Source organism: Macaca mulatta, chromosome 20 (genome assembly GCF_049350105.2).
Source record: "Macaca mulatta isolate MMU2019108-1 chromosome 20, T2T-MMU8v2.0, whole genome shotgun sequence".
Lineage (NCBI taxonomy): Eukaryota > Metazoa > Chordata > Mammalia > Primates > Cercopithecidae > Macaca > Macaca mulatta.
The window spans coordinates 12,596,037-12,616,549 of record NC_133425.1 but is presented as its reverse complement, the minus strand read 5'-3'; the positions used below and the strand labels follow the sequence as shown (position 1 = coordinate 12,616,549).

The window sequence follows — 20,513 nt, the reverse complement described above, 5'->3', positions numbered from 1 at the left end:
TCAGAGGCTGCCTTCCCGGGACCCCCTGTCCAGACCAGCACCCCCGTCAGGGCCCCTAACCATTGACTTTGCCAGCACACTCACTGGCGGCTGCCGTCTTACCCGTTCTTGTGTGTGGTCATCCTGTGCCTCCTCTCTAGGATATAGCTACTCAGGAGGCTGAGGCAGGAGAATCACTTGAACCTGGGAGGCAGAGGTTGCAGTGAGCTGAGATTGTGCCACTGCACTCCAGCCTGGGTGACAGAGCGAGACTCTTGTGTGAAAAAAAAGTCTACCAGGGGTTCTCAGCTGGGGCAGTTTTGACCCCACAGGAGACATTTGGTAATATGTGCAGAAATATTTGATTGTTGGTAAGGGTAACTGGCATCTAGCGGATAGGGACCCACGATGCAGCGAAACATCCTATAATGCACAAGACAGCCCCCCAGATAAGATGATCTGAACCCAAATGTCAGTAGTGCTGAGGTAGAGAAACCCCGGTCTACACACCACTGCCTCACAGGATTCCTGTCTACATGGTGCCTTTCTTTAGAAGAAATCAGAGAAGTGCTTTCTTCGCTGATGTGGCAGCTGTGGGTGCCCATGCCCAGAGCCCTCTGGGTCTCCACTGACCAGGGCTGCCTGCTTACCTCTCTCTGCAGTGTCCTACACCTGGGGCTGGCGGCTGTGCGCTGAAGTGACCTGGCCGGTGCCTGGCCAGCCCTACGTGCTCTCATTGCCTGTGTTTGCGGCCGTGACGCTGCAGAAGCGGGACCCGGGGCTCCGACAGTATCTGCTGGAAGCTGCGTATACCCTGCAGCCCCAGGTGGGCCCTAGGGAACAGCCCTGTCTTTCTCAGCCATGTCATGGGTCTCCTTAGGTCAGCACTGGGCTCTCCCAAAAGGATGTGGGGCTCCTCTGTGGCGCTGTTGGGCTGCGCTGCTCTTGCTGTAGGTTTCTTCTGGACCCTTGCGCATACTGATTCTCTGTCTGGGGCTGTGTGACGCATTAACTCTGAATCAGTCTTCAGATCTCATTTCAGGGGTCACTTCCTCAGGGAAGCCTGCCTTGGTTACCCCAGAGCACATCATATTCTTTTGTGACTTGCCTTAAGACATCCACGTTTCTTCCCTTTTGATCACTTCTGTTTCTTAGTGAAGCTAGTTAGTTAATGTCTGTCTTCCCTGCTGGTGACTCAGTTCCTGGGAGCAGATTCAGGGTTTGTTTTACTTACCCCTGTGTCATAGCATCTGGTCCAGAGGAGACACTCAGCGGCCTCCTGTCTGATCCCCCAGCTCCTGCTCTGGTCTCCTTACCATCTTAACCAGCAGCCAGATGGGCCCTCTGAAATCCTAGCTGGATCGTGTCCCTCCTCTGCATGAACCACCCCGTTGTGGCTCCTGTTATCCTTAGAGTAAGAGCCAGACGCCGTGACCCACAGGCCCTTGGCAGTCCCGCCCCTGCTGGCTGCCCTCCCTCACTCTCCTCCAGACTCACTGCCGTGAAGACACACTGGCCCCTTTTTCAAGGCCATGCACATGCCTGCCCCATGGCCTCTGCACTGGCTGTTTCCCCTGCCAGGAACACTCTTCCCTGGCACAGCCATCTAACTCCCTCCCTCGCTCCTTTCAAGTGTTCTTCAATGGGACCCCTCACAGGTTGTCTTCCTGGACCCCCGTCTAGACCAGCACTCCGCTCAGGGCCACTAAACCATTGACTTTGTCAGCACACTCACTGGCTGGTGCTGTCTTACCCATTCTTGCGTCTGGTGGTCCTGTGCCTCTCTAGGACGCAGGCTCCATGCGGTCGGGGACTCTGCATGTCTCATGCTCAGTCATCTTCCACTCAGCAGCGCGTCTCTGTTGGTGTTGAACAGATGTACGCTGCCGTGGGATTTCAGAACGGGGCTTGTGGCTGAGGCTGCACTTTCCTGAAAAGACACCCAAGCCTTGGACTCGGGTACAAGTGATTTATTAAGAAAAGGCTCTGGGGGACCCAGTAAGAGTGGAGAAATTAGGACAGGCCGGGGGAAGATGCTGAGAGGGGTGCAATTTCAGGTGAAGTTGCAGCCTCAGCCTGGCCCCACGGGGAGCCCCAGAGCACGAGGTATTTGCAGAGTGTGTTCCCTTCTGGGTTAGGGTGCTGGGAGTTTTGGCTGGAGTGCTGGAGGGCAATGTTCTGGAGCCCTCAGGTGACAGCCAGGAAGTGCAGAGCTTGCAGAAGCTGGGGGACAAGGACACAAAGCCAGTTAAAAGGATGGGAGAGGCCGGGTGCAGTGGCTCACGCCTGTAATCCCAGCACTTTGGAAGGCCAAAGCAGGTGGATCACTTGAGGTCAGGAGTTCAAGACCAGCCTGGCCAACATGGTGAAACCCCTGTCTCTACTAAAAATAACAAAACAAAAATTAGCCAGGCTTGTTGGCGCATACCTGTAATCCCAGCTGCGCAGGAGACTGAGGCAGGAAAATCACTTGAACTTGGGAGGCAGAGGTTGCAGTGAGCCAAGATCATGCCCCGGCACTCCAGCCTGGGCAACAGGGTGGGACTGGGTCTCAAAACAAAAAAGGATGGGAGGCGTTTGTACAGGATACCGGGGGTGTGCCCTGCAGCTGCTTCTCCCTGGCCATTTGCTGGATAAATTGCGACCCTGTGGGCGTGGACCTGGGCTGTGCTGCAGAGCTTTACACTTCTGCAGGCGATTTTGAAGCCCGAGAAACTCCTCATTGGGGAATTATGAGGACAACTGTGCTAGGGTCTGAAGGGTGGAGGTGGAGGCTCTCAGTCTTGAGGACTCTGCTGTTTACAGAAGGACAGCTGGTTCCCTCAAGAAGCCACAGCCCACATCTTCATGGGCACGCCGGGGTCAGAAGTGCCAAGGGATGTCGGGGTGGACGTCAGCTACAGCTTGCCCCAGAGCAAGTTCCGGCTCAAGCTTCTCCATCCCAAGAAGAAAATCGAGCTGGACGGTAATGTCAACATCCCTCCCTGCTCCCTGTACCCCTGACTCGGTGCCACACCCAGGGCTGGGCCCCTACGGTGAGCTGGCTCATAGGTTTGTCTGTGATCTCCTGAAATCCAGTCCCATTTTACAGGTGCTGCATCTTAGGCTCAGAGATTAAAAAATGGGCAGGCGGTCCTCCCAGGGGAATGGAGGGGCCAGATCTAGATGTTCAACGCTTGTCTCTAAACTCTCGTTTTGTACCCCCAGGAAAGATGGAGGCTCTTGGGAGTGCCCACGTGGGTCACTTGGAGTTGATACTGGATGACAGGGATGTCTACTACATCAAGGTTTGCTCCACACCCTTGGCCCACCTGTGTCGGCACCTGCCACCTCCCCAGGGATTTCCTGCCCGGGTCCCAGAGCCCTGTTAACTATTGCCACCACCTCTGGGATCTTCCCTTTCTACCTGCCGGTTAACAAGTGTTAGTTCTGTTACCCAGAAATGTATAAAGAAGAAAAAAATGGGCTCAAATTCCACCGTCATTGATGTTAAAAATGGATATTAATAACACAAAAACATGCTTTTAAGAATTCAGGCGGGATGCAGTGGCTCACGCCTGTAATTCCAGGATTTTGGGAGGTCAAAGCAGGTGGATCACCTGAAGTCAGGAGTTCGAGACCAGCCTGGCCAAATGGTGAAACCCCGCCTCTTATAAAAATACAAAAATTAGCCAGGTGTGAGGCAGGTGCCTGTAATCAGAGCTACTTGGGAGACTGAGGCAAAAGAATCACTTGAACCCAGGAGGTGGAGGTTTCAGTGAGCTGAGATCATGCCACTGCATTCCAGCCTGGGAGACAGTGTGAGACTCTGTCTCAAAATAAATAAATAAATAAATAAATAAATAAATAAATAAATAAATAAGCCAGGTACAATGGCTTATACCTGTAATTACAGAAAGTTAGGAGGCTAAGGTGGGAGGATCACTTGAGGCTAGGAGTTCGAGATAAACCTGGGCAACTTAGCAAGATCCGGTCTCTACAAAACATTTTAAAAAGTTACCCAGGCACAGTGGCGTGTGCCTGTAGTCTCAAGTACTCAGGAGGCTGAGGCAAGAGGACCGCTGGAGCCCAGAAGGTTGAGGCTGCAGTGAGCCATGCTTGTGCCACTACACTCCAGCCTGGGCAACAAAGTAAGATCCTGTCTCACAAAAAAAGAATTCAGAATAGAGAAAGGTATAAATTGGAAGTTAAAGCATGCCGCGTCCGAAATTTCTTGCAGAAGTATTGATGCACGTGTCGAGAAATCTGTATTCATTTCCCAGAGCTGCCTTAACAAAGTACCCTAACTGTGTGGCTTCAGCTACAGGGATTTATTCTCACAGTTCTGGAGGCCAGGAGTCTGAAATCGAGGTTTTTCTGTTTTTTTTCCTCCACTGTGAAGGCTGTCAGGGAGGATCTGCCCCAGGTCTCGCTCCTGGATTCTAGAAACCTCCAGAGCTCCTTGGCTTGGAGGTGGTCTTCTGTCTCCGTCTTCACATAATCTTCCCTTTGTAGGTGTCTGATGTCCACACATCCCCTTTTTACAGGGACATCAGGCACACGGGATTAGGGTTCACCCTCATCACCTCAGCTTAGCTTAATCATGTGTGAAGACCCTATTTCCAAATGAGGTCACATTCACAGATACGGCGGCTTAGGGCTTCAGCATCTTGCAGGGAGACACAGTGCAACCCGTAACACTATAGATTTGCAAATATTTTTAGTTTGGGTTTCTGGGTTTTATTTTTTCTTTCTCACATCAGGTGGGTGATGTGATGATGTAACAAGTTTGAGGGAGGCACACATCATACAATAGCATGAAAACCCAATTTTCATGCTTAGGTTTTGTTTTTTCATTTTTATTTTCTTTTTTTGAGGCGGGGTCTTGCTCTGTCGCTCAGGCTGGAGTGCAGAGGTGCAAACATGGCTCACTGCAGCCTTGACCTCCTGGGCTCCAGCGATCCTCCCACCTCAGCCTCCCGAGTAGCTGGGACTACAGGCATGTGCCCCCATGCTTGGCTATTTTTTTTATATTTGTGTAAAAATGGGGTCTCACTACATTGCCCAGGCTGGTCTCAAACTCTTGGGCTCACACAGTCTGCCCACCTTGGCCTCCCAAAGTGCTGGGATTACAGGCATGAGCCTCCACTCCCAGTTTCCCAGTTTTTTTCTTTTTTTTAACTTGTAGGGACTTTTTTTTTTTTTTTAACTCAAAAATATACCTTGGCAGCTGGGCGCCATGGCTCATGCCTGTAATCCCAACACTTGGGGAGGCCAAGGTGGATGGATCACTTGAGGCCAGGAGTTGGAGACCAGCCTGGCCAACATGGTGAAACCCCATCTCTATTGAAAATACAAAAAATTAGCCGGGTGTGGTGGCAGGCGCCTGTAATCCCAGCCACTCAGGAGGGTGAGGCAGGAGAATCACTTGAACCCAGGAGGCAGAGGTTGCAGTGAGATGATTTTGTACTACTGCACTCCAGTCTGGGTGGCAGAGCGAGACTCTGTCTCAAAAAATATATATATGTGTGTGTGCGCGCACGCTTGTATATATATATATATATGTATATATACATACACACGTAATACACATATATGTACATACACCGTGGCAATCTTTTTAGACCAGCATGCGCTGATACAATTTAAATTCTATTGTAGATTTCATTTAGATTAATTCAATCTAAATACTATTACATTCTACAATTAAATAGGCAATGCATTTAAATGATTCAAAGTTCAAAAGCTATGAAAGGGTATAGAACTGACTTTTCCGTTATGGTAGCCGGTGGCACACATGTTTATTGAAATCTAAGTGAGGCGGGGTGCGGTGACTCATGCCTATAATCCCAGCACTTTGGGAGGCCGAGGGAGGTGGCTCACTTGAGGTCAGAAGTTCAAGACCAGCCTGACCAACTTGGCGAAACCCCATCTCTACCAAAAATACAAAAAGTAGCCAGGTGTGGTGGTGGGCTCCTGTAATCCCAGCTACTTGGGAAGCTGAGGCAGGAGAATTGCTTGAACCTATGGGGGTGGGGACACGGAGGTTGCAGTGAACCAAGATCATGCCAGTTTACTCAAGCCTGGGCAACAGAGCGAGACTATCTCAAAAAAAAAAAAAAAAAAAAAACCTAAATGAATTAAAATTTAAGAAAATTAAAGATTTAGTTCTTTGGCTGCATGGGCCACATTTCAGGTGCTCTAAAGCTTCATGCAGCCCTGAGACATTGCCCTCATTACAGAAAGTTCTATTGGTTGGTGCTGGTGTAGCCTTAAAATTTCTCTCCCACCCCTCCTGAAAGCCAACCACTGTTAGGGTTTTATTGGTGATTCGTTTCTGAGATGGTCTATGCACACAGTCAGCACATGGAGTTAATTTATCCACTTTAAAGAAAATAAGTGCCTCCTGTGTAGCATGAATGACTGTGTAATAGTCCGTGGAATGGAATTTATTCAGCTAGTTTAATAATGAAGGGCTCTTGAGTTTTTGCCAGGTTTCCGCTCTTACAAATATTCTGCCGTGAACACCATTTTCTCTGCAGAGTAAATTCTTAACAATGGAATTCCCTGGCCACAAGGTTTATATGTTTTTTCTCTTTTCTTCCTTTCTTCCTTTCCTTTCTCTCCCTCTCTTTCCCGCCGTCTATTCCCTCTCTTCCCTCTCTCTTCCCACCTCTTTCCCACACTTTCCCCCATGTCTTCTCCCTCTTTGCCTGTCTCTCTTTTCCCTCTCTGCGCACCTCCCCACCTTCTCTTCTTTTATAACATCTTCTTCTGTGCAGTGGCATGATCCTAGATCACTGCAGCCTCAAATCCCTGGGCTCAAGCGATCCTCCTGCCTCAGTCTCCCAAGTAGCTGGGACTACGGCCTGTGCCACAATGCCCTTCTGTTTTTCTTTCTTTCTTTATTTCTTTTTGTTTGTGTGTGAAGATGAGGTCTTACTATGCTGTCTAGGCTTGTTTTCATCTTAGTAGGTGCTTTTCTAGGGTTCTTACCCAAGGGTACCTGGTCGAAACTTAGTGAGTCACTTGAAGCCCCTGTCATTCTGTTGAAGTTTTGTGTCTACCCTCCATCCTGCGGAGAAGATTTAAAACTTCCATCCCCTTTTCAAGCAGATCTGTGACTTCAAAAAGTGTACAAATGTTGGGAGGCTGAGGTGGGAGGATCACTGGAGGTCAGGAATTTGGGACCAGCCTGGCCAAGATGGTGAAACCCTGTCTCTACTAAAAATACAAAAATTAGCTGGGCATGGTGGCGCACACCTGTAGTCCCAGCTTCTCTGGAGGCTGAGGCAGGAGAATTGCTTGAATCTGGGAGGTGGAGGTTCCAGTAAGTCAAGATCATGCCACAGAACTAGAGCCAGGGTACAAATAGCAGTTTTAGACTTGATCCCACCAGGCATGATTGCTGGGCACCTTTGGCAGTGGATCTCCTGATTCTGCCTCAGTTCCCAGTGTCTTCTCAGAGAGGCCTGGAGTGGAGCATCTGAAGCTGGAGCTGGATCTCTTGCTGCAAAAATACATTCTCTACTTCCAGCTGTGCTGTCAGCCTGAGTTGGGGGAAGATCTATGTCAGGGGAGAGCTGTCCTCCTAAAGCCCCACCTGCCTGATAGCTGAGAGTTATGCCTCATTTCCAAAATTACCAGGGGCCCTCGAACTTCTAGTTGTTTGTCAAATGTACAAGCACAAGTTGCCTCTACCTCCCCGCGGACCTTCCTGCTGGTCCCTATGGAGCTGTCTGCAGCCTGGAAATGTTTGGACAAATTCTAGTTCCACCTGCCCCAGACTCATCACAAGTACAGTAACAGCTGGAGCTCCAGAACTCCGGAACTTTCTGGAGCCTGTTTCAGCAGACATGAGGTCCCCCCTTCAAGTCCTCTCTGTAACCCCATACAAGATGAAGAAACTGAGGCAGATGAGCTCATGAATACAAAGTGCCAGAGCTTGGGTTCAACTTGTCTCAAAGCTTATACGATTTAAGATTGGTTTAGGGAAGAATGTTCTGTTCTCTGCCCCCTCCCGCTAGTGTGCAGGGTTTGGGTCCTGGGTTGCCTGGAGAGCCCCAGGTTATGCCTGCTGACCTGACACGTTTACAACTAGTGTTCTCTTTAACTGCAAAGTGTTCTGGTTTGGGTGAGAAATTCTGTGTTCACTCTGTTCATGTGCACCTTGAGGAAGCTCTGACGAGCACCACACAGCGTCTGGTCCAGACTGGAGAAAGCCATCGCCAGAATGTGCCTGCCAGCAGGAAAAGCTGGGAGCAGAATAGAGAGCCAGCATCTGTTTCTGTAAAAAGAGAAGGAGAGGGTGTGTCTCTGTAGTCGTGTGTGCACACATGTACATCCATACACCTGTGACATACCCATACACATGTTCATACAGATGTCCGTACACACGCCCATATTTACATACATGAACATCCACATGTAGACACATCTGTATATACATTTATATATACACATCTGTATACACATCTGTACACATGTCTATACAGAGCCCGTACACATCCATATTCACATACATCCATATTCACATCCAATGTATTCACACATTTGTATTCACGCAATCCACATGTGGACATATCTGTTTGCATACATTCATATACACACATCCATATATCCACTTCTTTATACATACATATGTTCATACACACACATGTCCATACACACGTCTACATGCAGACACATCCATGTACAAGCACATTCGTACATACATCTGTGTGCACATCCAACAGAGAAAGTTCTGGCCTTGCTGGCCTTCGCAAGGACTTTGGATTGTACCATAAGAAAGGCTAGTGTGCCATCATTCCACATGTCTGGTTGCCATGTGGAGATCAAGTTGCCAGTGGCGGGATGTGAGCTGGGAGAGTCAGGAGGACATTGCATATACATATCCAAATGTAGGCATATCTGTATGCACATTTATGTACACACATCTATATATATACATGTCTGTTCACATGTGCATACATACATGTCCATATACATCCGTATTCACACAATCCACGTGTGGACATATCTGTACACATTCATATACATGCATTTATATATACACCTCTTTACACACATCCATACACATACGTGTCCGTACACGTGTCCGTACACACACGTCCATATTCACACACACGAACATCCACATGTAGACACATCTGGATATACGTTCATATATATACGTCCGTATATATACACATATCTGTGTGCATATCTACATACACCCATATATACATATCTGTTCACATGTCTGTACACACATCCGTATTCACACAGTCCACATGTAGACATATCTGTATGCATACATTCATATATATACATCCATATATATACCTCTTTACACATCCGTATACATATATTCATACACACGCATGTCCATACACACATCTACATACAGACGCATCCATGTGCAAACACATTCGTAGATACACCTGGGTGCACCCACATGTCTGTGTACATACACGTCTATACACACCCCTGTATACACACACATCCATGTAGATACATCTGTACACACATCCACACACATTCGTACACACACGTCTGCGGGGAGCAGGGAAAGAGAGCGTTAAGTAGTGGCAGTCTGGTAATAGCGTTGCTTGGACGTCTTTTGGGTAAACTGACCAGCTGGTGGCCATCAGAGGGGTGTTGGGTTGGGGGACTGCAAGTTGGCAGGGCCGTGAAAGATTGTATTTGCAGTTGCTCATGGCTTTTCCAGAGAATCTTCTCTGCGGGGCCGTGAAGTATGTAGTGAGCTGTCCCCATGGCCCATCTGCCAGTGTCTTCCCATGGCCAGGTCTGCACCACTGACCAAAAGAGAAAATTCTGGCCTCGATGGCCTTCGCAAGGACTTTGGATTGTACCGTAAGAAAGGCTAGTGTGCCATCATTTGACGTGTCTGCTTGCCATGTGGAGATCAGTTGCCAGTGGCGGGATGGGAGCCGGGAGAGCCAGGAGGATGTTGCAGTGAGACAGGCAGATGACCGGGGCTCCAGCTGGCGAGGCAGCAGAGGTGGCAGAAGTAGTTGATTCTAGACCCATTCCATAGGGACAGTGGACTCCAGTTCCTGATGGATTGAAAGAGGGGGATGTCAAGGAGAGAAGAGGAGTCCCTTGTATTTATGTCTAAATTTGTAACACAGGTTTCTGATTTTGAGAAATCCAGAGTTTAAAAAATTGGGGAAGTGCTGGGTACAGTGGTTCATGTCTGTAATCCCAGCACTTTGGAAGGCCAGGGCGGGTGGATCACTTGTGCTCAGGAGCTTGGGACCAGCCTCACCAACATAGTGAAACGCCATCTCTACTAAAAATTAAAAAATTTGCTGGGTGTGGTTGCTCGTGCCTGTAATCCCAGCTACTCGGGAGGCTGAGGCAGGAGAATCACTTGAACCCGGGAGGTGGAGGTTGCAGTGAGCCAGGATCCCACCACGGCACTCTAGCCTGGGACACAAAGTGAGACTCCGTCTCAAGGAAAAACAAAAACTGGGGAAGGATCAGTGTAGAAGGCTGTCAGCTGGCTTGTCTCCTGCCCTGTCTGGTCCCAGCTCGTGTGGTCAGGGCTGGGCCTGCTGGCCAAGCCTGTCTTCCCAGGTGACACTGAAGCCTTTTCAGGGCTGGAGTGACCTGCAGCCAGCCGTGGGTGGTGAGGCCGAGTGGTTCCAGGCGCAGCTGGAGGTGAAACTGGTGACGGGGGGCAGCCCCATTGTCTTTGCCGGGAACGTCACACGGCAGGCGGGCAGCAAGCTGGCCTTCTCCGCATGGCTGAGCCATCCACTGAGTGACCAGGCCCACGTGACAGGTAGGAGATGAGACCCCTTCTGCGCCCTCTGCTCTGTGGCCAGGCTAAGGTGTGGTGGCCCAAGTGCCTCATTATGCTCCTCGTCACCCCAGCCTCTCTTAATATCAACATCCCATCTAAGGGCAGATCCAGGATCCATGTGAGCCCCCAGAACCTCCCCCAACCTCCAACTGCATCCACAAACCTTAAAATGGCAGCTTTTGGAGTGTTTTTATTCTGATCCATGATAAGAAACACATGTAACATATTGACCTAAAATACACTGGGCATTTAAGACAGAGCAGGTGCTGGCCCTGGTGCTGGAGGTGGGGTGGTGGCGCCTGGGTGTGCCTCTCACGGGTGTTCCGGAAGATTCCAGGGTAAGGACAGGAGCTGGGGCTGGGGGTTCTTGGAGCAGTGGCTGTCGACCCTCTGATGTGGGCGTTTGGGAGTCATAACAGCTGGCTCAGTTTCACCTGTGTGTTCTGACTGAGCTTCTGTGTCTCAGAAGCTTCCAAAGGTGAAATTGACCCAACAACCCACCATGCGCTGTTATTTCTTTTCTCTTCTGTCTTGTTCGATTTTGGTTTTTTGTAGTTTATTTTTGGGCCAGGCGCAGTGTCTCACGCCTGTAATCCCAGCACTTTGGGAAGCTAAGGCAAAGAGGATTACTTGAGCCCAGGAGTTCAAGACCAGGCTAGGCAACATAGTGAGACCACTGTTACTACAAAAAATACAAAAATTAGCGAAGTGTGGTGGCACACACATCTGTCGTTCCAGCTACTCGGGAGGCTGAGGTGGGAGGATCGATTGAGCCTGGGAGGTCAAGGCTACAGTAAGCTGTGATCAGGCCTGTCTGTGGCCTATTGTGCAGGGTGCACATGTGTTGGCTCTTCAAGGAGCCCCCAACGCCAAGGCCCCTCGGTGATTCCCGAGTCCCCTCTTTGCCTGGGGGTGGGGATGTTGGTCCCAGGGGCTGGTCCTCTCATCTGCCTGCTCTCTGTCCCTGCAGCACTGCTGGAGAGGAAGGAGGAGGATGGACGGTGGGTGGCCACCCTGGGTGCCGAGCTCTTCGTGCCAGGTCTGGTGGGGCTGCGTGCCATTGGCCTGCTGCAGCAATGGGACCGGCTCTGGACCAACTACCTGAGGATCCAGTACAGCCTTCTGGGTAAGGTGCTGCGTGCCTGGCTGCGGGGCAGGTGGAGGTGACAGGGCCTGCCCTGTTTCCTAGGGCTGTGGCTCCGTTAGCTAAGATACGCTGTCACCACGGGGTTTTTCCATTAGTCACTCTGTTGGCTCTGAGTAGGACTGAGTACCTGTCCATTAAAAAAAAAAAGGTGTATGTTTTAAGGGGACGTTCACCCCCATCTCTTAAGACCTCCCCATCATCAGGTTCTAATGGAGTGACGGGTGGAGTAGAGCATGGGGTTGTGGCTGAGGCCAGGCTGGGCCAGGCCCTCCTCCTCTTGGAGCCCTGGTGAAGGGCTGCCTGGTAGAGGAGGGCAGGGGTCTATAGGTTAATCCACACAGGTCAGGCGAAGCAGCCGACACACGAGTGTAGCACCAGCCAGAAGCTGCAGGCAGAGAGCAGCTCGAATGGCGCCTACAGGCTGGAGCTGGGCCACGAGCTCCACTGCACACAGATCCCAGCCTTCAGCCACAAGGTGGGTGCCCAGGCCAGGTGCGACATCCAGAGAGAGCGCCAGAGTCAGGCAAGTGGTGATCTGAGTACCCTGAGCTCATCTCCGAAGAGATGGACTTGCTCAAAATCACATAGCCATATGGGAATGGATCCGGGGCTGGAACTTCAGCCTCAGTCTTACATCTATTCATCCAGGAATGCTTCAGCCCAGGAGGCAGAGGTTGCAGTGAGCCAAGATGGCGCCACTGTACTCCAGCCTGGGTGGGAGAGTGAGATCTTGTCTCTAAAATAAATAATAAATTAAAAACAAACAAACCAAAATAGTGCTTCCTACAGAACCGTCTCTTCTGAAAACCAAGCTGATATCCCTGGAGTGGGTGGCTGTGAGGAGGCCCAGGGACTGGGTGGGCAGGGCCTCCATGGGCAGTTCACCACCCATGTGTGTCCCAGGTCCAGCTCTGGCACGAGGAGGACTCGGGCCACCTGCACTCACAGCTGGAGGTGAGCTACGGGAAGCACTGGGACAAGAACAGCAACAAGAGGCATCTCCGTGTCAGCCAGACCTTCAAGAATGACTCGGGGCCCGCCCTGAGCAATCACTTCATGGAGGTGAGCCCGGCCACTGCAGCAGAGCCGTGCCCCATGAGTCCAGCATGGATGGTGGGAGCTGGGGAACCCCCGCATGGCCCTCTGGCCCTGGCTGCAAGGATGCAGCCAACTGAAACTCAGCCTTGGTGACTTTCCGTTTTGCACCTCCAGCCCCATGTCCCCAGGGGTGAGAAACGCTTCTCAGAGGGCCAAGGACTGGCAGGAGGGCCTGGGAAACACAGATTTCCACCTGTAAAAATGCGTTTTGGAAAGAGGGGTTCGCTTTCAGTTTTTCCCGGAGGGTGGGTTCTTTTGCTGAGTTAGGAATGATGGTGTGCTCAGCAGCTGAACAGGTGGTGGTTCTTAAACAGCACTATTTAACCTTGTATGTTGATTTAAAAATTGGTTTAGAATTTTTTTTCCCTTTTCAGATCCAGTCCTGCAAATGGTCTTTTAAATATTCTTTGATTTTAACTGTGTTTAAATATATGTCATGTAAAATTTACTGTTTATGTTATTTATTTAATTTAGTTTAATTTATTTATTTATTTGGAGACTGAGTCTTGTTCTGCCGCCCAGGCTGGAGTGTAGTGGCACAATCTTGGCGCACTGCAACCTCTGCCTCTGGGGCTCAAGCGATTCTCCAGCCTCAGCCTCCCGAGTAGCTGGGATTACAGGTGCCTGCCACCATGTCTGGCTAATTTTTTTGTATTTTTAGTAGAGACGGGGTTTCTCCATGTTGGCCAGGCTGGTCTTGAACTCCTGACCTCAGGTAATCCACCCACCTCAGCCTCCCAAAGTGCTGGGATTACAGGCATAAGCCATCACGCCCAGCCACATTTAGTATTTTAACCATTTTGAAGTTTAGTGGCATTACATGCATTTACATTCTTGTACAGCCATAACCACTACTTATGTCCAGAACTTCCAAAACTGCAAGTCTGTAACCAGGAAATGCTGACTCCCCATTCTCCCCTGCTCCCAGTCCCTGGAAACCATCATTCTACTTTCTCTTTTGGACTTTTGAGTACTCTAGCTACCACACAGAAGTGGAATCATACAGTATCTTTTTTTTTTTTTTTTTTGAGACGGAGTTTCCCTCTTATTGCCCATACTGGAGTGCAATGGCGCGATCGTGGCTCACTGCAACCTCCACCTCCCAGGTTCAAGCGATTCTCTTGCCTCAATCTCCCAAGTAGCTGGAATTACAGTCACCTGCCCACCACACCTGGCTAAGTTTTTTTTTTTTTTTTTTTTTTAGATAGAGTCTTGGCCTGTTGTCCAGGCTGGAGTGCAGTGGCATGACCTTGGCTTACTACAACCTCTGCCTCTGGGTTCAAGCAATTCTCTGGGCCTCAGCCTCCTGAGTACCTGGGATTACAGGCGCCCACCACCACGCCCGGCTAATTTTTGTATTTTTTAGTAGAGATGGGGCTTTGCCATGTTGGCCAGGCTGGTCTTGAACTCCTGACCTCAGGTGATCCGCCTGCCTCAGCCTCCCAAAATGCTGGGATTACAGGCGTGAGCCACCACGCCCAGCCCCAGCTAATTTTTTGTATTTTCAGTAGAGACGGGGTTTTACCATGTTGGCCAGGCTGGTCTTGAACTCCTGACCTCAGGTGATCCACCCACCTTAGCCTCCCAAAGTGCTGGGATTACAGGTGTGAGTCACCACGCCTTACTTGCCCTTTTTTTGGCTGGCTTACTTAGCATGTCCTCAAGGTTCATCCATATCATAGCATGTGTCAAATTTCCTTCCTTTTTAAGGCTGAATACTCCATTGTCTGTATAGACAGCATTTTATTTATCCATTCATCCGTTGATGGACATGCGGGTTGCTTCCATCTTTTGGCTATTGTGAATAAATGCTGTTATGAACTGATGCTTTCAGTTGTTTCAATTGCTTTCAGTTCTTTTGTATATACACCTGGAAGTGTCATTGCTGGGGTCATATGGTAATTCGATCTTTAATTTTTTGCAAAACTGCCACACTGTTTTCCACAGTAGCTGCAGTATTTTACCTTCCCACCATCAGCGTTTGAGAATTCAGATTTCTCCACATCCTTACCAGAGCTTCTTGTTTTCTGTTTTTTGGACTGGGTTCCATTCTCATTGCTCGTGTGGAGTGCAGTGGTGCAATCTTGGCTCACTGCTGCCTCGATTTCCTGGGCACATTCTAGGCCGGGGATGGCATGATCCCATTGGCATCTTCGGGGGGGGGGTGGGCATTCTCCAGTTTGTGCTGCAGGTGCCTGAGAGGCAGGTGGATTGCCGTGTGCAGCTGCACCACTTGAGCCTCCGCTTGCCCTATGTGGAGAGAAGCAGTCACCTGAAGGTGCAGTACAATGGGCGGCCGCTGTTTGTGGCAGGCGGGCAGTGGAAGGACACATCTCGGGCCACCCTGTGGAAGTGGGAAGGTGAGTGTTGGCCGTGGGGCCTCCTTGGCTAGCAGCTCAGATTTCTGACTTCCAGGCCTTTGCTCAAGCTATGCCTCCTTCCTGGAACACCTTTTCCTTTTATTGGCTAGGCTAACTGAAGACTCAAACTGGGCCAGGCACAGTGGCTCACACCTGTCATCCCAGCACTGTGGGAGGCCGAGGCGGGAGGACTTCTGGAGGCCAGGAGTCTGGGATCAGCCTGTGCAACATAGTGGGAACCTGTCTTAATTTTAGGAGCAAACACATGAAAACCCTTATCTTTAAAGAGTCCCATCATGCTTATAATTACATCCTAACTTCTTACCTTTGCCAGTCAAGTGTCAGGTCCCTGCCTCCTTCTCCAGCCTTGTCCCACCCCACTCTTCCCGTTGCTCATTATCCTGCAGGCTCGGAGGCCTTTTTTTGCTCCCCAGACATACTCCAGGGCCTTTGCATTTGTGGATCTTTGTGTCTGGAAAACATTGTCTCTCACTTTTAAAAAATGGAAAATGGATCCACTGGCTGGGTGTGGTGGCTCATGCCTGTAATCCCAGTACTTTGGGAGGCTGAGGGGGGGCGGATTACTTGAGGTCAGGAGTTCGAGATCAGCCTGGCCAACATGGTGAAACCCTATCTCTACTAAAAATACAAAAGTTAGCCATGCGTGGTGTCAGGCACCTGTAATCCCAGTTACTCAGGAGGCTGAGGCAGGAGGATCACTTGGACCTGGAAGGCAGAGGTTGCAGTGAGCAGAGATCACACCACTGCACTCCAGCCTGGGCAACAAGAGTGAAACTCCATCTCAAAAAAAAAAAAAAAAAAAAAAAATTCACCATAGTTTATCCATGAATTTTTTTTTTCAATTTTTATTTTTATTTAAGGTGATACCTTGTTTAAAAGTGAATTTGATTTTGAGTTGCTCATTGTCGAAGATGGGTCCCATGGGGGGTCATTGTATTATGCTCTTTGCTCTTGTATAGACTTGAACTACGTTTTCTAAAAGTTGATTAAAGTTTATAAGAGAAAGATATCCTCAGTGTCACACCTGCCTACCTTGTGGGTTTTTTTTTTTTTTTTTTTTTTTTTTTTTGAGACAATCTTACTCTCTCACCGAGGCTGGAGCACAGTGGCATGATCTCGGCTCACTGCAACCTCTGCATCCAAGACTTAAGCTATTCTCTTGCCTCACCCTCCCGAGTAGCTGGTATTACAGGTGTGTGCTACTACACCTGGCTAATTTTTGTATTTTTAGTAGAGATGGGGTTTCACTATGTTGGCCAGGCTGGTCTTGAACTCCTGAGCTCAAAGGATCTACCTTCTTCTGCCTCCCAAAGTGCTGGTATTACAGGTGTGAGCTGCTGTGCCTGGCACCTACTCCAAGTCTTGCTTAAAACAGCAAGCACTCTAAATTCTTTCAGCCAATTTTTCTGTTTATATTCTCCATCTTTTAAAATAATATAATCATGCAGTTATTTCTTGAATATTCAGCTTTGGTCATTCTCCATAGGTTTCTTACTAGAAAGGATAAGAATTTAACTCTTAGATTGGTGCCCCTTTCAAATACGTATTTCTCCCCATTTTCTTAAAAGAATTACATTTTGTTAACATCTGATGCTTACAGAATTATAACTATAAATATCTTACATAGCTTAGATATATGGTGTACTATCATGGTGACTTTTTGTTTTTTTCTGGAGTTTGTAATTGCCTTTATTTTTCTATTTGATTAGTTTTCTATAATTTTTGATAAATAATTACAGAATTTCAGCAGCATTGCAAAACTTTTTTCCAGGTGGTCAGACACATCAGATAGTTCATTGACTTCAATTAGTTCTGATATTTTTGTTGGGGACCCTCTTCCTGGAGCCTATGTCTTGCTCCAAAGTAGACCAGTTGCACAGTTGTGGTTCTGTAGCCTCCCTTTTCCATCAACCTGGATTTCTTTTCACTTCTCCTCTGGGTCACAACCCCTTTTTCTTAAACCTGTGTCATCTCTCTTGGTTTATTCCTTTGTTCTGATGGAGTACATCTTTCAGTAGCTTCCAGAGAAAGCATAGATGGGAGGTGTATTCATTCCCAAGGGTTTTTGTAACTAATTACTAAACTTGGCAGCTTAAAACAACAGAAATTTGTTTTTTCACAGTTCTGAAGGCCGTAAGTTTGAGTCAAGGAGCCGCCAGGGCCATGTTCCCTCTTAGCCTCTGGGGAGAACCCTCCCTTGCCTTTTCCAAGCATTTGGTGATGGATGTTGAAGCTTGGTGTTCCTTGGCTTACAACCGCATCGTCTCTAATGTCTGCCTCTTTTGTCACATGGCATTCTCCCTGTGTGTGTGTGTGTGTGTGTGTGTGTGTGTGTCCAGATTTTTCTTTTGTAATAGAGACATCAATTCTATAGGGTTAAGGGCCTGTCCTATTCTATTATGACCTCATCTTGACTTAATGATATCTGCAATGACCTCATTTTCAGTTAAGGTCACATTGGGAGGTATTGGGGATTAAGACTTCAATTAATCTTTTGGGGGAACACAATTTAATCCATAACAGAATACAAACATTTTGAGACCCTAAATGTTGATAATACTGGGGGAGTTTGAGTGGAGAATTTTAGGTTGGAAATAATTTTCTCTTGGGATTTTGAAGGCATTGCTCCATTGTTTTGAATTATTTGGGAGATCTGATGCTTTTTCTGATTTAGCATCTTTTGTATGTGACCCTTTTCTCACTGTCTTAGAAGCTTTTAGGAACTCGTCTTAGTCCTGGTAGTGGTAAATTTCATTACGAGGTACCTTAGTATGGACCTATGTTCCTCTGTTGTACTGGGTCTTTAGCATCGGGCATTTCAATTTGGAATCATGTCATTTTGGTCTGGGTAATTTTCTCTTACAGTTTCTTTGAGAATTTCCTTTCTTTGTTCTGAAATTCCTATTGGTTAGATGTCGGTCCTCAGAAAACTGAGCTTCTAATGTTTTCTCTGTTTCTCTTTTCAAACTAGTTTTTATTTTTGTCTTTTTTCTTTTTGTTTTATTGGAGAATTGGGGTCTCAGTATTTTGTCCAGGCAGGTCTCAAACTCCTGCGCTCAAGTGATCCTCCTGCCTCTGACTCCCAAAGTGCTGGGATTAGAGGTGTGGGCCACTGCACCCGGCCTCCTTGTTTCTCTTTTGTTCTATTTCTTTGTCCTTTTGTTCTATTTAAATGCCGATTTCCTCAACTTCATATGCCAGCCCTTCTGCTGGCATTTTTATTTTGGATTATCTTATATTTTCAAGAGCTCTGTTTTTTTGTTCCTTTCTAACATCGTCCTGTTCCATGAATGCAATTGTCTTCTCTTAGAGTATAAGTTACAGAATTTCGGGGATTTTTATCTGTTTCCTCCGAGTTTCTTTTTTCTTTTTATTTCTGTATTTCCTGTTGGAGGCTTTCCCCCAAATGCTAAGCCAGCCTTGGATATGTGTTTATGTTTGAGTCGGCTGCTCAAAATATTGGTTACCCTGTTTTCAAACAGGGTAATTATGTTTTGAGTGTACTCAGAAGCTGCCTGAGGACTTAATTAAAACCAGCAGTTTAGCAAAGTTAGGGATCTCATATTCTGGAGCAGAGATTTAAAAGTTTGTTTAAAAAAAATCTATTCTTCTTAAAATCCTTTTATGAAACTTAGAGTAAGAGACCTGCCGAAACAGAGAGGAGAGAACACATTTCCACACTTGGGCGCCTCTTGACTCTCCTGGATCCCATTAGGGGAGAGTGAGTGCTAGTTCTCTGCCAACCCAGGATTAGGCCCTAAGTCTGCCCATAACAAGGATCCCAGTAGAAAACTCAGGAATAAAAGTGGAGAAAGTGAGACATCTGGCTAAAATGACTAGAAGCCCTCAGCAAGTAAAGAAGGAAAAAGAAACTGAGAAACCAGAAAAATCATCAGACCAGTTAATTCAGCTTTGGAGTAACTGGAGATCTAGAGTTTTCTAAAAGATTAGAAATCTACTGAATTTGAAGAGTTGAGGAAGAAGAATCATGAATGGCCTAAAGCAGTTGCCCAGTGTCTCACACAGAAGGGCATGGAGAAGAACTGGCAGGAATGTCCCCAGATGGTGACAAGTTTGCAGAACTTTTACCAGATGACCCATGAGGCCACCCAGAGACCCAGGAGCCAGCCCTGGCCCTGTCCTCATGGAAATGCTCTATACAGGATTTTTGGATACAGATGGAAGGACAAAATGTTTTCAGGTCCTGCCTGGGCAGATGCAGTTGTCCTTCCAGCTCCGGAGTTCCAAACCCAGGCCTGTGCCATCTCCATTCACTTTGAGAAGCTGCTGTGGGCTCCCCAATCCATAGGCTGTGTGCAGGATCCTGTAGTACCCAGAGGGGCGCCCTTGATCGTGAACCCTGTGTGTGGTCAGCTCTAAGTCTGTTTCCTGCCTTTCCTCCAGCAGCCCCTAGCCGCCTGCAGCAGTAGCCGCTCTCTTCTAGTTCTGATCCAGGTCTTGAACTTGGGAGACAATTAGAACCTGGATCCCAATTCTGTCTGAAAGCAACAGAATAACATAATCTATACACTGGCACATGACCCTTGGTCCAGCCCAATGTAATGAGAAATAAATGAATGACCATGACCTCAAAAGCAAAACAACAACAACAACAAAAACTGAGCAACCAGACATATGTTCTGGAGGGCCCGAGCTTACCAGATCGCAACTGTGATCTATAAAGTGAAATAAGATCTTTATCACTATGAAAGAACATGAATGAAATAGAAAACAAATTGGAGACTCAATACTTGTTTGGAAGGAGGCGCTATATATAGGTGGGCGCACGTGCGGACTGGTAGGCTTCCCTGTCAATCAAGCAATTGGGTGGGGACCTGGCTCTCCAGGGATCCATGCCTTCCTTCTGTTCTTCTGTGGTGCCATCTTCCCGTTTCCCATGAGAAGGGAGCAACTGGGCAGGGACTAGGCTGCCCACTCTTCAGCGTCTCCCTGTTCTCAACTGAGCAGCTCCTCCCTCCCCTTACTGTGTCTTTGCCCCTGCATATGAGCCTGTCTGCCTCAGTTTCCCCAGACAGTAAATCTCCTGTCTCTAGCAGGGGTGGGTTGCCTGCCCCTTTGATTAACTCCCCCTTGTCTTTCATTTAGGTATCAGGTAAAT

The 20,513-nt window shown here is 48.2% G+C and overlaps 1 protein-coding gene and 1 pseudogene across 1 annotated transcript in view; one reads left to right on the top strand and one right to left on the bottom strand.

Annotated features, from left to right (window-relative positions):
• The window catches only part of LOC711656 (uncharacterized), a 153,994-nt gene that overhangs the window by 56,961 nt on the left and 76,520 nt on the right, over positions 1-20,513 (top strand). The window contains exons 21-28 of the mRNA XM_077987269.1: positions 642-805; positions 2,785-2,944; positions 3,187-3,266; positions 10,561-10,747; positions 11,739-11,894; positions 12,257-12,390; positions 12,819-12,977; positions 15,193-15,373. Of these exons, the coding sequence (XP_077843395.1) occupies positions 642-805; positions 2,785-2,944; positions 3,187-3,266; positions 10,561-10,747; positions 11,739-11,894; positions 12,257-12,390; positions 12,819-12,977; positions 15,193-15,373 (1,221 nt within the window). The remainder of the gene's footprint in view (positions 1-641; positions 806-2,784; positions 2,945-3,186; positions 3,267-10,560; positions 10,748-11,738; positions 11,895-12,256; positions 12,391-12,818; positions 12,978-15,192; positions 15,374-20,513) is intronic.
• LOC114674528 (small nucleolar RNA U13) lies at positions 4,716-4,803 on the bottom strand (annotated as a pseudogene).